General features: G+C 40.5%; 1 protein-coding gene across 1 annotated transcript in view; it reads right to left on the reverse strand.

Annotated features, from left to right (window-relative positions):
* The window catches only part of LOC137847175 (spindlin-Z-like), a 29,824-nt gene extending 11,844 nt beyond the window's left edge, over positions 1-17,980 (reverse strand). The window contains exon 1 of the mRNA XM_068665468.1: positions 17,933-17,980. Coding sequence (XP_068521569.1) covers positions 17,933-17,958 — 26 coding nt within the window. The 5' untranslated portion in view covers positions 17,959-17,980. The remainder of the gene's footprint in view (positions 1-17,932) is intronic.
* Positions 17,981-18,249: the final 269 nt, after the last annotated feature.

The following is an 18,249-nucleotide window of genomic DNA, read 5'->3' on the forward strand; positions in this document are numbered from 1 at the left end:
TTTTTAGTACAACACAAGAAAAATTATATGCAAAGGTAAAAGTAATAAAAGGGATACCCCTTAAAGCAGAAAACAGATTAAATATACTTTTTGCATTTCCTCAGTTTTTTAATGCAACTTGCTTGGAAATATTTCCGCTAGTGAATATCAGTTGTTCAGATAAAGTCATGTAAGCTATTTCACAGTTTCAAACCACTAAAACATTATTACACAAGTTTTATTCTACTCAGATTAAAAAACAAAACAGTTTCAAATAAAAAACCATGAGTGTTTTTTACAACAGTACATTGGTGATAAATGTATATTATATTTATTTATTTTAGCCTGTTTTGATATACATATTCATTCCTAAAATGATATTTTGAAGGTTGCCTGATTAAAATTTTCATGAATGTTAGCTAATTCCAAAATAATTTTCTGGATTAGTTAATTAAATGGCAGTAAAATATACTTTAAAACATACTAGTCATGCAATTTCTAAAAAATGAAAAATCAGTTGCAGAAAACAACATCCACCCTTAGATTAGTGACAGTGACCAAAGAGAAATGTCTCCAGGAACAATGAAAGCTCATAGAGCAGTCCATGTATGATAGAGTTCCAAAAGAGACAAACAGCAATCATACAAGTAAAATCTCATAACCAGTCTTAAAGAATAATGAAAAACAGTACATAAAATTATTAATGCTGAAAATGTAATCATAATTCTATTAAAAATAAGATGTACAATTCCTTCAGCAGTTTGCCCCATCTCCAAATTTTCATTCTTCATGAAGATCTTAGCAGAGTTCCACATTATCTTTTGTCAAATTTCACTTTTGTGATGATTTAATCCTCATCAAGGATGTCACCCTGCAGTTCATACTCCTAACTTGGATAACTGATTATTATAGAAATGCTAACTTCTATTCCACTTAAGAGGCACTCCCCTGCAAAGTCAGTTCTAACTTTACACAGAAACTTGAACACATGCTCAAATTCTAGTTTTTGATCAAATCTTACTTTTTTTTTTCTAAATATTCCATTTTAAAGCATCCTAACAGAATAAAACTTAACTACTACTGAAGCTAAAAAGTTAAAATTGAAAAAGGTAAAATAATGCTCATGTTTAAATTCATGTTTATGTTCATGCTTAACTATGCATTTTTACTTTATGCCTATAAAGCATAAACATAACATTTAAATTTGCACAATTAAGTGAAAAGCTTCCATATTTTTTAAAAATATCATGGAAAAAGACTACATAACTAAGTTCAAACTGGTAATTACCTTTTAAAGTACCTTGGAGAAAGGAAAAAACATTGTAAATGCAGTTACAAGTCAAACAGCAGTTAGGTATACTCACAGTTCAAGTTATTCTTTGTGTGACAGCTGTACTACTGAACAAATATTCATTCTAATTTGTAGTCGCTCATATTGCAATAAATTATTTTCTAATGAATAAATTGTCAAAGAAAAACTACTTTTGCTTGCACGTGAACATGTGCTAAGAAAGAATACATACGTTTCTAACTCACAACAAATAATAGCTATCAGTATGCTTTCAAATAAGACAATAGCAACTCTTAAATCATTTTTTCTCAATAATGTGTGTTTTTTGTTGGTTTTTTTTTGTTGTTGTTTTGTTTTGTTTTTGTTTTTCTGATGTGCAGAGTAATACAAATGTACATAATTTGTGGTTTAACCTGGCAGGCAGCTAAACATCACACAGTTGTTTGCACACTCTCTTCTGTACCCCACAGTGGGATGGGGGGAAGAATTGAAAAGAAAAGTGCAAAAACGTGTGTGTTGAGATAAGGACAGTTTAATAAGAAATTAAAAAAAAAAAAAAAAGGAAAGAAAAAACCCACACAATAACAACAAAAAGAATACACAAAACAAATGATGCACAATGCAATTGCTCACTACCAGCTGATTGATGCCCAGCCAGACCCTGAGCAACAGCAGCCCTCCCCCATGCCCACTCCCCCCAGTTTTTATCGCTCAGCATCATGTCATATGGTATGCAATATCGCTTTGGCTAGTTTGGGTCAGCTGTCCTGATTCTGTCCCCTTCCAGCTTCTTGGGCACCCCCAGCCTCCTCCCTGGCAGGGTGGTATGAGAAGTTGAAAATCCTTGACTTACTGTAAGCACTGCTCTGCAACAACTAAAACATCCCTGTGTTATCAACATTATTCTCATCCTAAATCCAAAACACAGCGCCATACCAGCTACTAAGAAGAAAATTAACTCTATCTCAGCTGAAACTAGCACAATAACCTTTTGAGATGCTATAATCAGAAGACCCAAGTAAATATTTTCTTTCTGTTTTACTGGAAATATCTTTAAAATTCCACAAAGGTTTGTTCTTAAAGACTGAGATAATATTTGAATTCCCTAGACATTCAATATTTCAATTTCCCTATGTTATAAATGAAGTCTCAACTCAATCTGAATTTAGTAATATTTATAAAAGAATATTTATAAAAAGGTATAAAAGGCAAGTAAACAGCGCTGGGTGTGCGGGGAGTCTACGCTCCACCAACACGCACACGAGAACTTCGAACATTCTAAATATACAGAACATTGCTTTTACATACTAAACCCAAGTATGCCTATACATCCTCTACATATGTACAATCAGAAAAGGCAACAATCCTTTAAGTTCCATGACTTAACAGTCTCCATTTTGCATTCCTTTTGAACAATATGTCTTGCTTTAAGTTGTCAAGCAACTCGGCCTTCGGGCCTTATGTATCCCGTTCTTCCCGGATCGAAGAAAAGCATATCCATCTCCTTTTCAAGGCCAATGAGGCCTGGGTCAAAAGGCACGTCCAGGTCAGCAGGGGGCGTAACAGCAAAGGCCTGCGATGGCAGTAGCGGTGGGGCAGTCGATGGTGTAGCAGAAGGATCAGTAAAGGAGCCCACAGCTCCCTCACTATCTGGCAAACCACATGTTTCTGACTGTGGTCCCACATGGCTCTTTAAGGCCTCAGAGACTGCTCGGCACCTCCCACTGCAACCTTGCCATTTTTAGTTGCAGAGTCCCACACCTCGACCTCAGTTTGGTCCCATATTTCAGGATCATAAACTGTCCAATTGTTAATAAGGAGAATAAGCTGAAAGGTTACCGGGACAGTCTTTGTTCCTAAGGACGTATGATTCCCCATAATGCACAACTCCTTACCAGGGAGGGGCAGTTGTGTGCGCAGGTCTGCTTCTCTCAGCTTGAGCTTCTTCTCTGCTCTGGTGCGCCTATTCCCAGAGACTTTCAGTACAAGCTTCTTTGAATGGTTTGCCGAGTTTGGACAAACCTATCTTCATGAGGCGATCAAAGTGCCTGTTCCCGTCCTGGTCTCCGTTCTGCCAGCCTGTTCCTCTTCACTTCTTTTTTCCTGCTTCTTTATTGATGACATAACTTCATCGTGTTGCCTTCCTTTTTTCTTTTTTTTATCTTGAGGGCAGGCTCCCCTCTTATACCCTTCTCTCCACAGCAGTTCTTTTCAAAACAACTTTTCATTGGTCAAACAACTTTGAATGTAACAACAACAGCAAACACACAGAAACCTCCATGCCTTAATGGCTGGAGAACAAGAAACCCTGAGACTGCATGGAGTCTCCTGAATCACCCTTCTTTGTTCCCTCTAAACTCTTTTATATTCCTGATGGCCTCATCCTTAAGAGTCTAATGTTATCTCAACCACAGGGCTTTCCAACCCCCATGGCCACAATCCCACATCTCCCCCTTCTTTATTAATATCAACCATTTTCTCGACACAAATTACCACTCCATATATAACACCTATGTATGTAAAACACAGTCAGGAAAAACAGATAATAGCAATTTCTAAAAATAGTTCTTGATGCATCAGATACATCCTCATTTTAAATGGCCCTTCAATTGCAGTATGTTTCAGATCCTCTTACTTATCTTGAAGGCATTAAGTTGATAAGTAAACCTAATTACATGAAAAAGTTTCATTAGCAGGACTAGATATTTCATAGACAGTTCAAAGAAATCTCAAAAATAGTACAAATGAGGCAGAATAACAATGGCCAGTACAATTTCTGTCTTTCACAGTCTGAAGTAGAAAAATTATTTAAAATAGGGCTCACAGTTCTAATTTGATCAAACTGACACAATGAAAACTCAATAACCAAAGTTATTAAGCAGGTATTCTTCATTATGGCACCAGGTGGGAGGGGGAACGCTCCGCCTAACACACACACACTAAGGGTTACTGGCAGTGTGTTTATATTAGTGGGACAAATACATATTCATTTCATTCTCTAGAAGAATCATTAATGTAGGTTCCTGCCCCTATTCACATGCATACTGGAGTCCTAAGGTAGTCATCCGGTGTACTCTGGTGGTCTCTTGATGAAGGCCAGGAGTCTTCTAAATTCCTGACCCTTACTTTCTTTGACAGACATCAGCAGTCAAGCCAGTTCTTTCTGGTTCCATTATCTATGCACACAGTCTTTTACTCCCTTATCTTTGGGGTCGTTAACATACAATTGTGCTAGCTAAGACCTAGGAATCAACATCCTTTATCTTGTTCCCTGTCTCAAGTCCCCCTTTTGCTTTATTCTAAGCAAATTCTTTTGCTTATAACACTCCTTGATTCAAAGTTTTCATAAAATTCTTACCAGTTTCTACAAGGTGCTTGATTTTGTTACACTTCCAAATTACATAATCACCTAGTCCTTTTATGCAGCACGAAAATGTACACTCTACTAATACACAGGTTAAGAATACTACTATAAGGAAGATACATGTTCCTATAAACAATTGCTTAAGCCAAGATAAATTGTGTAATGTTATAAATGAAGTCTCAACTCAATCTGAATTTAGTAATATTTATAAAAGGGCAAGTAAACAGCGCTGGGTGTGCGGGGAGTCTACGCTCCACCAACACGCACACGAGAACTTTGAACATTCTAAATATACAGAACATTGCTTTTACATACTAAACCCAAGTATGCCTATACATCCTCTACATATGTACAATCAGAAAAGGCAACAATCCTTTAAGTTCCATGACTTAACAGTCTCCATTTTCCATTCCTTTTCTTGATTATATACAAGTCTCCATTTTCCATTCCATTTGAACAATATGTCTTTCTTTAAGTTGTCAAGCAACTCGGCCTTCGGGCCTTATGTATCCCGTTCTTCTCGGATCGAAGAAAAACATATCCATCTCCTTTTCAAGGCCAATGAGGCCTGGGTCAAAAGGCACGTCCAGGTCAGCAGGGGGCGTAACAGCAAAGGCCTGCGATGGCAGTAGCGGTGGGGCAGTCGATGGTGTAGCAGAAGGATCAGTAAAGGAGCCCACAGCTCCCTCACTATCTGGCAAACCACATGTTTCTGACTGTGGTCCCACATGGCTCTTTAAGGCCTCAGAGACTGCTCGGCACCTCCCACTGCAACCTTGCCATTTTTAGTTGCAGAGTCCCACACCTCGACCTCAGTTTGGTCCCATATTTCAGGATCATAAACTGTCCAATTGTTAATAAGGAGAATAAGCTGAAAGGTTACCAGGACAGTCTTTGTTCCTAAGGACGTATGATTCCCCATAATGCACAACTCCTTACCAGGGAGGGGCAGTTGTGTGCGCAGGTCTGCTTCTCTCAGCTTGAGCTTCTTCTCTGCTCTGGTGCGCCTATTCCCAGAGACTTTCAGTACGAGCTTCTTTGAGTGGTTTGCCGAGTTTGGCCGAACCTATCTTCATGAGGCGATCAAAGTGCCTGTTCCCATCCTGGTCTCCATTCTGCCAGCCTGTTCCTCTTCACTTCTTTTTTCATAACTTCATTATATCGTGTTGCCTTTTTTTTTTTCTTTTTCTTTTTTTTCTTGAGGATGTAATAAAGACTGTATAAAGAATTTGTCTATCAAACCGGTGGGGGTAACCAAATAAGCTGTTTAACCTCTGTAACTTGATTATCTCCAACCGCCACATCCTGTTGGGCAGACAATTGTGATAACTACCTGCTGCAAGATAACAATTGCCGTAACTGAAATGCCCAAATAAGGAAAGGACAATCAATCTGCAACGCAGAGGAAGACTATGACCTTCATCCCCGTGACCATCAGAGAGCCCGTGACGACCCCCTAGCAACTGGTTCCGCAACCGCAGAAGGAACCAGGATGTGCCACTCAACCTGGGACCACTAGACAATAAAAGGGGACCCTGGCAGGGGTAAGGCGCACCGTTGGTGGAGCAAGAGACTCCCCAGCTGCCCAACGCTGTTTTGCCTGCTTGACCACTTGCTTTAATAAATTCTGTTTTGAGAAGTACAAACGACTTCTGGCTTTTATAACAAGGACAGGCTCCCCTCTTATACCCTTCACCCCACAGCAGTCCGTTTCAAAAACAACTTTTCATTGGTCAAACAACTTTGCATATAACAACAACATCAAACAGCCAGCAACTTCCATGCCTTAATGGCTGGAGAACAAGCAACCCCAGACTGCATGGAGTCTCCTGAATCACCCTTCTTTGTTCCCTCTAAACTTTTACATTCTTGATGGCCTCATCGTTAAGAGTCTGATTTTATCATCAACCATGGGGCTTTCCGACCCCCATGGCCACACTCCCACATCTCCCCCTACTTTATTAATATCAACCATTTTCTTGACACAAATTATTATGCCATATATTACAGTAATCAAGAGGTCAGTTTGTTCCATAATTCTCAAAAACCCCAGGAAGTGTCATCTTGAACTACCTTATGTAAGATCTTGGTCTTTTCCAAATACTTTTTTGAGATCAGTCTCAATTCATCCTGCTTCATTTACATACATACAGCAACTAATATTTATTAAAGTGCATACTTCCCCTTGGGAGGCTAATAAAAGGTCTAGTTCCTAAAACATTCTTATTGATTTATAAGGCCTACCATAGAGTATCTCAAAGGGGCTTCGTTTTTCCTTGGTCCTAGACCTAGTTCTAATTCTAGGAAGTGCCATGGGTAGCGCCTGATACCAATATGTTGATTTCTTGACAGATTTTAGCAATGTATTGTTTTATCAAATGATTCTTTCTTTTTTTTTTCCCACTTGGCCACTCACCTGTGGCCTATATAGAGTGCATAGTTGATAATCGATCCCCAGCACTTTGCTGACGTGTTGGGTCAGTTCTGCAGTGAAGTGTGGTCCCCTTTCAGATGACGTTACTGAAGGTACACCAAAGCTCAGTATAATTTAATTCAACAATACTTTGGACACTTCTCTGGCTTTGTTAGTTCTACACGGGAATGCTTCTAGCCATCTGGAAAAGGTGTCTGTTAGTACCAATAGCATCTAAACCTCCCTTTTCTTGGGAGTCTGAAAAAATCTATTTGCCACTGTTTCCCAGGAACATTTCCCTTCTCTATTGTTCCCATTTGGGGTTTGATTCCTGTCTGTGGGTAATTTTTAAGACATATGACACCTGTCTGACAATGGTATACAAATTAGGTCCTATCCATGTCCTACTTAAAAGCTGTTATAAAATTTCAGCTCCCCAGCATGTTTTATTATGTTCTCCAATTACCACCCGATATACATGGTCTGTTCTGAAAGTAGTAAGACTCATTTAAAAAAAAATATATTCATGAGAATAGAACAAACGATTAGAATTTTTCAAAGTAGCACCCTTCCGCATCTACTGCTGCCAACGAGTTTTCCAGTTTTCATACGCCTCCAGGAACACCTGGACCGGAATACTGTTTAGCTCCCTCGTCACGGCCTCTTGAAGCACCTCTACCGATGCGTGATGCTTCCCCTTGAGTGTCGATTTTATTCTCGGGAATAGAAAAAAGTCTGGCGGGGCCATGTCGGGGCTGTAGGGGGGCTGAGGCAGCGTTGCCACCTTGTGCTGGGCAAGATACTCCACTACGCGGAACGCTGTGTGGCTCGGCGCGTTGTCATGGTGCAGCCGCCAATTGTTGACGATGGCTGGGCGGACACAAGCAATGCGTTTTCGCAGTCTTGTGAGGATTTCCACATAAAAAAATGCATTAACTGTTTGTCCGGGTGGCACAAACTCTTTGTGGATGACTCCATGTCGATCAAAAAAGCAAATGAGCATGGACTTTTGCTTGGATTTGCTCATTCGTGCTTTCTTGGGGCGTGGGGAAGCAGGGGTGTGCCATTCTGTGCTCTGCCGCTTACTCTCCGGGTCGTATTCAAACACCCACGTCTCGTCACCGGTCACTACATTGTCCAAAAAGTTGGGCTCCTCATTCACATGATGAAGAAGATCCTGGCAGATCGCTTTCCGGTTGGCCTTTTGCTCCTCTGACAACACTCAGAATTACAGAATTACAGAATTTTTCTAGGTTGGAAGAGACCTCAAGATCATCGAGTCCAACCTCTGACCTAAAACTAACAGTCCCCAAAAGCCCCTCGCGGCACAAACTTCGCGCACACTTTCCTCATGGCTAAGTTTTCTTTCACCATCTCAAAAACTTGGGTTTGAGGAATGCTCAAGTCATCAGCAATCATTCTGATACTCATCCTGCGATCACAGTTCAGTAAATTTTTCACTCGCGACACATTTTCATTGGTCTTGCTGGTCGAAGGGCGTCCGGAGCGGTCGTCGTCTTCCACTCTTTCCCTACCTTCTCGGAACAGCTTGTGCCACTCAAAAACACCTGATCTACCCATGGCAGCATCACCGTAGGCCTCCTTAATCATGTCATGAGTCTCTTTGCCCGTTTTACCAAGCTTTACACAAAATTTGATCGCGTATCGCTGCTCCAGTAAACGCTCCATGATTCTCCGTGACGAGGCATTTCGACAGGTGTTCACAGTACAAGCGACCTGCTCTCTTCAACAGCCGACTGCCAATTTTTCCCAGCATTCCCAATATCCCCCTCCACCGATCCTGCGCGCGCAGACCGCCTCTCGTCCACCCGTTCGCCCAGGAAAAAGCCAGTCCTACTACTTTCAGAACAGACCATGTAATACAGTACCAACGATTCTCTCATCATTTATTTGTGCTAAACCTGTAGGTAACATTTTCCCTTTACATCTTCAATTAATTGCTTATCGATCTTAGAACATTCTACTTCATCTTCTAAGGCTTTTGTTAATGCCTGGTTTTCTGTTCCTGGTACTAGTGCCAAAATTTGACTCTCAGATGCCCGTTCTGCCTCCCCTTTGGCTTCTGCATCAGCCAATCTATTTCCTTCTTCCAATATCAGTTTCCCCCGTTTTATGTCCTTTACAGTGCATAATGGCAACTTTAGTAGGCAGGTATACCGCTTGGAGTAACTTCAGTATCTCTTCTGCATGTTTAATTGAGGATGATAAGTCCTCTCTCCTTCTGAATTGCCCCATGTGCATGCACCACACCAAAGGCATATTTCAAATCTGTCTGAATGTTAATTCTTTTATCTTTTGCCAGCTCAAGAGCTCTTATCAAGGCGATGATTTCCACCTTTTGGGCTGTTTCTTACCACATACCCTGTGGGGTAAATTCCCTGGCAGACGAAGCTGCTGCCATCTATGTAACAATCCTCTGCATCTTCTAGGGGTGTTTCCTTTAAGTCTGGTCAGCTGGAGTATACCGTGTCCATGGTCTTGATGCAATCATGAAGGGGTGATCTGGAAACTCTGTTACTAAGGGAAGTCTAGGTTCACGGTATTAGTGCCGAAAAAAAACCAGTGAACTAATAGTCCATTCCACGCACTCCTTTTCTTCTTCGGTAGCTATCAACAGGTCATCTATATATTGCAGCAGTGTCCCCTTTTCCTGAAGGGGTTTTCCAAGCTTCAAGATCACAGGCTAACACAGTCCAAGTAAGCTGAGTTTTTCTTCATGTATTGGGATTTTCCCATTCAAAGGCAAAGAGTTTCTGGCTTTCAGTCACCATGGGCAGGCAGGAAAAGGCATCCTTTAAATCTAGTACCATGAACCAAACTTGACCGTTTTCTAATTTTGTCAAAAGTTTATAGGGGTTGGCTACTACAGGGTATAAATCTTTTGTGACCCTATTGATGGCCCTTAAGTCCTGGACTATACGATAGGTTCCATCTGCCTTTCTAACTGGGCCTATATGGAGTGTTATATTCTGACTCACATTCTACTAATAGTCCATATTTAAGAAAGTTATTAATTATTCCTTCCATTCCCCTTCTGTCTTCCACCTTTAGTGGGTATTGCTTTTGGCATACCTTGGGAGCATTTTCCTTTAAATCAATTTTTTTTTCAGGTACTATATTCTTTGCTCCCCTGGGTATTCCTGTAGCACAAACTCTAAGATACATTTGGTTCATAATTACATCCATTCAGCGAGTCCTGTCTGGAGCTTTCTCTGGACTCGCCAGGGATAGACTTAAGAGTTTAATATGTTACTTTTATTTCCATTTTCCTTTGTTCAAAATAAATTTTTGCATCCAATTTTACTATCAAGTCCCTTCCCAATAAGGGCCTTGGCAAATTGGATAAGTAATAAAATTGATGTATTCCAATTATTTTTCCCAATTTAAATTTCAAGGATTGCAAAAATGCCTTTTCCTCTTGGCCAGTTGCTCCTATTACATTTATAGACTCAGCGTCTTTCCAGAATCAAATTTTGAATTAACACAGAGAAAGAAGCTCCCGTAAGCAACAAAAAAATCCAATCCTCTCTCTTCATTCCCTAGCTTTATTTCAACCAGTGGACCTGCTAAGGTAGATGCCCCAGGTCTCCGTCATTCCTATTCTGCTATTCTGACTGTTGTAAATTTATCGTGCAACCTAAGGCAATCCTCTTTTTTTTCTTTTTTTTTTTTTTTTTTTCCCAATGTCCTTCCTTCTTGCAGTATGCACAGTGGTTCTGTCCTCTAAACCCTCCTAAAGTCCTTTCTTTACCTTTTTCAATTCCCTTTTGCCCCCCCCTCCTTCTCTCTTTCAGTTGTAGTGCAGTCACTGTTTGCTCTGGCTATTAGCTTAGATAACTTCTGTCCTTTGCATCTTCCCTATTCCTAATTGCTTTCCATGCTGCATTCAATAATCTTTCTGGGTCTCCCAAGTCTTGTCCTCCAATCCCTCCAATTTCTGTAATTTCTTGCTATTTCTGTAATTCTTGATATCAGGGGCCGATTGCCCTAGAAAGAGGCTAGCCATTTGCCTCTATTTGTCTTCTGAAGCCAGGTCCAAATAGTGTTTGTTTGTTGTTTTTTTTTTTCCATTGCATTTCAAAGTTGGTATTGTATTTGGTATAAATTCTGTAGGGGGTTTTTTTTGGACCTTGTTGGATACTACATATGTTTGGATGATTTATAGATTTATAGCTTTTGGAACCGGTTATCAATTCCCAATTTAATCAGATTTTGGTATTTACATAACCGTTCATAATTTCCAGGGTGATTAGAGTCTCAGTGGGGGTCTGTCAGAGGAATGCAATCGTCTACAGAGCAGTCCCAATGGCAATCTGAGCTTGCACATGAACTCAGGCTGTTTTAAGAATTAGCTGGTTTTCTGATTCGATCATCTCAGTCATCTCCCCCATCATTAGATCAATGTCTCCCCAGTCCGGATCCTGATTTTTTTTTTCTCTCTATTGAGTCCACCATTGGTTACAATACTTAATTAAGGTCTTACGATTAACGTTTCCTCCAGGTGGCCCACCAATGTCCTTCCAATGGGCCAAGATACTACCAAGAGGAGTCGTTTTATCAATAGTACTCAAAATTCTTCCCATTATGATGTCTTTTCTCAATCTCTTACACTTCATCCGTCTCCAGTCATATTCCTCACGGAATACCAGAATCATGGATCAGGACTATGCACTCGTTTCGCAGCGATGCTGCGTCTCACTCACACAGCACAATCACGCAATCACACGAAGAGGCCCCTTAAACCTTTGACTCAAGCAACACAAAACAGCAATCACTACTACACATAGTATCACTTATTACAACAGATTTCACAGTATAAATTGTGAATGTTAAGTGTTTTCTGTTATTCAGTGTCAAGAACACATGCAGAGTCAAAGTGCCAAAACAAATCTAAAACGAAAACAAAGTACTGACTAAATAACATTGTAGGAATAGAAATGTTGTTTTTGCAGTTTGTTTGTTTAGAAGGAAGGAATGTGGTACTGAGATATGCTTACAGTGATAAGAAAGCTTAAGCAGGTGACCTTGTAAAATGCAGACAACCAGACTCCTTAAAACAATTAGGTGAAAATCACGGTGTTAAGTCAAGTCAGATAAGTGAAGAAACATTACCACTTTAAACAGTAAAAATGGCAAAAGGAAATTGAAATTTGACAGGCCGGCTACTGAAGGCCATGCATTGTTTGTGAAGCATCAGATAGATTGTGAACCTGGATTACCCCCTCAGTGGGGAAACAGGGGAGGGTCCTGTCATCAAAAAGCGTATAAACTGTGTTTTGGAACTAGTAGGCGCGCTCTCCTGCTTGTGGGGCACCCGCCATTGCAATTGCGAATAAATTACTACTTCACTGGGATCCTCCCCTGAGCCTAAGTTATTGGCTACGGAGTGTTTCTCACAACATGGACTCCCAGTGACTAGTTCTACAATTGGTCCCGTACTACTAGTCATTGGGAGTCCATGTGATCTAGTCAGTACTTTGTTTTGTAGATGTAGTGACTAGTAATACAGCACCCCAACATATAACATCTTCTATGCTTTACGGGTACCTTCCAAACAAACAGTATACCAACCAAGCAAAATTCTAAAAAGAATACCTTTACAAAAGATGGTCTTTGTCTGTCCCCATGGTGAGCCAGCTGAGGTGAGGAGTCCCTCTGAGAATCTCCCGGGGCATGCCTAGAGAGTCCTACATCTCAGCGGCTCCCGCAGCTGAATAGACAGGGTCCCATCTAGGTCGCTGTTATAAATGAGGTCTCAACTCAATCTGAATTTTGTAATACTTATAAAACAAATATTTCTAAAAGGTATAAAAGGCAAGTGAACAGCGCTGGGTGTGCGGGGAGTCTACGCTCCACCAACAGGCACACACAAACATCAAACATTCTAAATATACAGAACATTGCTTTACATACTAAACACAAGCATGCCTATACATACGTACAATCAGAAAAGGTAACAATCCCCCAAGTTCCACGACTCAGTCTCCATATTCCATTCCTTTTCTTGATTATATACAAGTCTCCATTTTCCATTCCCTTTGAACAATATGTCTATGTCTCGCTTTAAGTTGTCAAGCAACTCGGTCTTCAGGCCTTATGTATCCCGTCCTCCCCAGACTGAAGAAAAGCATATCCATCTCCTTTTCAAGGCCAATGAGGCCTGGGTCAAAAGGCACGTCCAGGTCAGCAGGGGGCGTAACAGCAAAGGCCTGCGATGGCAGTAGCGGTGGGGCAGTCGATGGTGTAGCAGAAGGATCAGTAAAGGAGCCCACAGCTCCCTCACTATCTGGCAAACCACATGTTTCTGACTGTGGTCCCACATGGCTCTTTAAGGCCTCAGAGACTGCTCGGCACCTCCCACTGCAACCTTGCCATTTTTAGTTGCAGAGTCCCACACCTCGACCTCAGTTTGGTCCCATATTTCAGGATCATAAACTGTCCAATTGTTAATAAGGAGAATAAGCTGAAAGGTTACCAGGACAGTCTTTGTTCCTAAGGACGTATGATTCCCCATAATGCACAACTCCTTACCAGGGAGGGGCAGTTGTGTGCGCAGGTCTGCTTCTCTCAGCTTGAGCTTCTTCTCTGCTCTGGTGCGCCTATTCCCAGAGACTTTCAGTACGAGCTTCTTTGAGTGGTTTGCCGAGTTTGGCCGAACCTATCTTCATGAGGCGATCAACATGCCTGTTCCCGTCCTGGTCTCCATTCTGCCAGCCTGTTTCTTTTCATTCCTTCTTCCTGCTTCTTTATTGATGACATAACTTCATTCTATGATGTTGCCTTTTTTTTTTTCCCCCTCGAGGCCAGGCTCCCCTCTTATACCCTTCTCTCCACAGCAGTTCTTTTCAAAACAACTTTTCATTGGTCAAACAACTTTGAATGTAACAACAACAGCAAACACACAGAAACCTCCATGCCTTAATGGCTGGAGAACAAGAAACCCTGAGACTGCATGGAGTCTCCTGAATCACCCTTCTTTGTTCCCTCTAAACTCTTTTATATTCCTGATGGCCTCATCCTTAAGAGTCTAATGTTATCTCAACCACAGGGCTTTCCAACCCCCATGGCCACAATCCCACATCTCCCCCTTCTTTATTAATATCAACCATTTTCTCGACACGAATTACCACTCCATATATAACAATCCCTCCTCTTCTTTTGAATATCATTAATTCGTGTCTTGTCTTCGAATTTGGCCAAGGCCAATTGAACTACAAGAGAATGCCTTCGCAATATTCTCTGCAAGATTTATAAACAAGTTTTTAGCAATGGTTGGAATCCCATATCTAGAATATTTCACCCAACTCATTGTTCCACAGGGTGTATAATAATCATCACTAGCAGCATCACACACATCAAATTCAATTGATCAAAGTAGATAACCAATCCTCTAGGTATATTTCCCTCCTATTATTTCGATCACTACAATTAGCATCCAACGGGGGTAGCTATGCCCCGATATACTTCAAGTTCTTTTAAGCCTAACTTTCAAATCTCCAGGAGTAGACTCAATCTTCAAAGTTCATGTTATCGGTCCCTTTTCACCTGACCCATCCTGGAACTTTCAAATAATTTCTGAATCCCTGGAACCTCTAAATAAGTTCCAAATCCCTGAAACCCTCAAAGAGGTTCCGAATCCCTGGCTGTGCCTGTGTCTAGAGGTGTCTTGCAAGTGGTTAACCCACCCACGAATTCCTAGAGCAATCGTTTTGGTCCTTCACCGGCCGAGTCCCTCACAGGAGATTGAAACCGTGGTTAGAAGACCTCCGCACTCACTTTGGAACTAAGTTCCATATATAACACTGCCCCTATTCGCATGCATACTGGAGTCCTAGGGTAGTCATCTGGTGTACTCTGGTGGTCTCTTGATGAAGGCCAGGAGTCTTCTAAATTCCTGACCCTTACTTTCTTTGACAGACATCAGCAGTCAAGCCAGTTCTGTCTGGTTCCATTATCTATGCACACAGTCTTTTACTCCCTTATCTTTGGGGTCGTTAACATACAATTGTGCTAGCTAAGACCTAGGAATCAACATCCTTTATCTCGTTCCCTGTCTCAATACTATAGACTATCAATAACATCACTGATAGGGGGATTGTGTGATCAGATAATTTTTATAAATGTTTTTTCCTCAATATGGGACACATTACTTGAGGGAGCAGTTTTAAATTAGTTTCTGTACTCCTTCAAAAACCATTATTCACTTCTGAAATTCATTTTCTTAGGACACTGGGATGGCCTCAAGTGAGAAGAGTTCAGTGGCTGCCCTGTGACAGATGCAACTGGTTCCAGCTGGCTTGGCAACATCTCCACCACAAGCCAAAGTTGAGCCAATCAGCAAAGTTGGTGATGCCTTTGTGAAAACATAAAAGAAAGCGCAAAAAAGGCTGGACAGGCAGAGAAGGGGGAGGGGTGTAGGGAGAGAGCGGGAGCATGCGAGGGGGGTGGGGAGGGGGGAGAGAGAGGGAGAGAGCAAAGAGAACACCAAGTTTCAGAAAGGAGGTGTTCTGTGGCACCAGAGCAGATATCCACACTGTAGTCCGTGGAGGACTCATGCTGGAGCAGTCGGATATTTCCTGACAGGAACTGTGGCCTGTAGAGAACCCATGCCAGTGCAGGGGAAAAGTACAGGGGGAAGGAATAGCAGAGAGCAATCCTTATGTACTGGCTATAAATACCCCTCCCCAATTCCCTGTGCTGCTTTGAGGAGGAAGAGAGGGTAGAGGAGTCTGGAGTGAAGTTGATCATGGGAAAGGAAAGGTATTATTTTAATGTTTGTTTCTTACAATTCAAATCCATTTTAATTGGCAATAAAATAATTTTCCCTAACTCAATTTTCCCTAACTAACTCAAGCCTCTTTTGCCTGCAACGGTAATTGGTAAGCAACCTCCTTTTTATCTTGACCCATGAGCTTTGTCATCCTATTTTCCACCCCTGCCCTGCTGAGGAGGGGGAGTGAACAGATGGATGGGAGTTTGGCCCTTAGCCAAGTACAACCTGCCACAATAAGTGTGAAATTCACAAGGGATAAATTCAGTGGTAGTTGAAAGGATAAAAGCTAAGAGACTACTGACTGATCTGACAATAGGGTCAGCTTCATATTCATCACTACCTATTGACATTGACAAAGCTCACGTAAGAACTGATCTTTTGCAGCTGACCTATAACCATGGGAACCCCTTCCAAAAGAGTCAGTAAAAGGGTCAATGGTTAACTAACATATTAGTTAAGAAGAGTTCAGAAAACTAATCCACACAGCTCATTTTATCACTTCCTGAGTTCCCCTGTTCCATACACTTGGCTCCTCCCTTCCCTGTGAACTTTCTGAACCTAGTTTAGAAGTTTTTGAAGGCCCTATGGCCTTCAAATGCCAGTAGACTTGTTCCTCTTTTTCCTTTAAATGAGGAATGTAAGAGTCATCATAACTAAATCAACTATAAAGTATGCATTACTAATTCATGGTTGGCTATAACAGCTCAGAGTAGCATCAGCATACATTTTTACATAGGCATTCATATCCCACTTGTTTAGTATAAACATGTCTACAGCACTACTTACTGTTACCTGTTCATTTCAAAAATTTAAGTAATGAATATCAAGTATAAACAACTCTATACTAGTCTCTCATTCTTAGAGAAGTCAGTGAGCAGCACACAAAAAGTCATCTTGGTTTGGTACAAAATAAAACCTTTACTAAACAATTCTAAAACAGATTAGGCTAAATTAACATAAAACTCAGTTGGGTGTTTAAATTAAATGCCTCAAAATCATGTGACATAGGATCACAAATTAATATGCCCCAATAAAAGCCTTTATGCTAACAAATATACAACCTATTTAGCTATTTGAATAAGTGTATATCAACAGAGCAATAAAGACAAATCTAGCCACCCTCAAGTACAAAAGGCAACCCACCTCTGATAGTCTTCCCATCATACACTCCTTTCTCTGAGCGGTTGAAAAAGAACAAGAGAAATTAAGTTTTAACCAACTCTACCTGTCTCTAAACAAATAAATGTTTATCTTTGCCTTGTAAAGAGATAGACAAGAGTGAATAGTGAAGAGTTGGTGAAAGGGATTACAGCAGAGCATCATGTGTTGTGTCTGGGAAACACTTAATACTAATTCAAATATGTTAATCATAGAAGATATTCCTGCCAGACAAATTGCTTTGTATTGATGCATGTCGTATAGCACCACTATAGTAATTCATAATTAAAATATAAGTAGCAGTATCTTAATATTTCACCTTTCCCCAGCTTATTTTTAGTTCTCCAACTAGACATTGAGCCAGTTGCAACATCTAGCTGTTAGACACTAATGTCAAACATGTCCAAGCTATTACCTCTGTATTCTCATACTCATCATTTAGCTGCTACTATTTCAAAATGTAGTAGAGAGAATAATACGTGCCATGAATGTATAGGATAAGCAAGTATCCTTCACACACAAATAGCAGCCTTCTATAAGAAGTGCTTCAGTTTGTTCTTTATTTAAAAAAAAAAAAAAAAGTGAAAAATCCTTTTTGAAAACTAAAGCTGTAACAAATCCTAGAGTACATGTACTCAATTTCTGGCTTGCAATCTCTTGCATCTGAATTCCAGAGTAAATTACAAAATTGTATTCACAGGATAATTTCTCTCAGAGTAACATTCAAAACAATATTTAGAACTCCACCAATGGTGTATCCTTTCCCACCTCCCTCCCAAAAGAATTTAAGTCTGACTCTACACACATACACTGGCTGAATACTACTCCACATGATTTTCAAGAGCAAAGTGACTGGAACAATACAGATATATTTCTAGAATGGAAATTCCAGTTATTGAGAACTATTCTTTAGTAAAAATATTAGCAACTTACTTGTGGGAAGTTCTTTTCTTCATCATGCTGGCAGAGACTCCTGCATGACCTACAATATAAATAATGAAATTATTGAAAAATGTGTTTATACACAATGCCAAAAAGGTATCTTACAGAAAAGTTCTCTTTTTGAAGTCAAAATGTAAAAAACTTAAACACTTCATGTTGTGATTGATCAATGAACTCCTAGAATGGAAGAAGGTTCTGAGGGGATAACTTCATGAGTACATATTCACTGCCTAAGTAAAGAAGTAGAGTGACTGACCACAAGCGTTTTAAAAAAATTAAAACACAAAAGAGATGGGAGATAGTCTTTG

This window comes from Anas acuta, chromosome W (genome assembly GCF_963932015.1).
Source record: "Anas acuta chromosome W, bAnaAcu1.1, whole genome shotgun sequence".
Classification (NCBI taxonomy): Eukaryota; Metazoa; Chordata; class Aves; order Anseriformes; family Anatidae; genus Anas; species Anas acuta.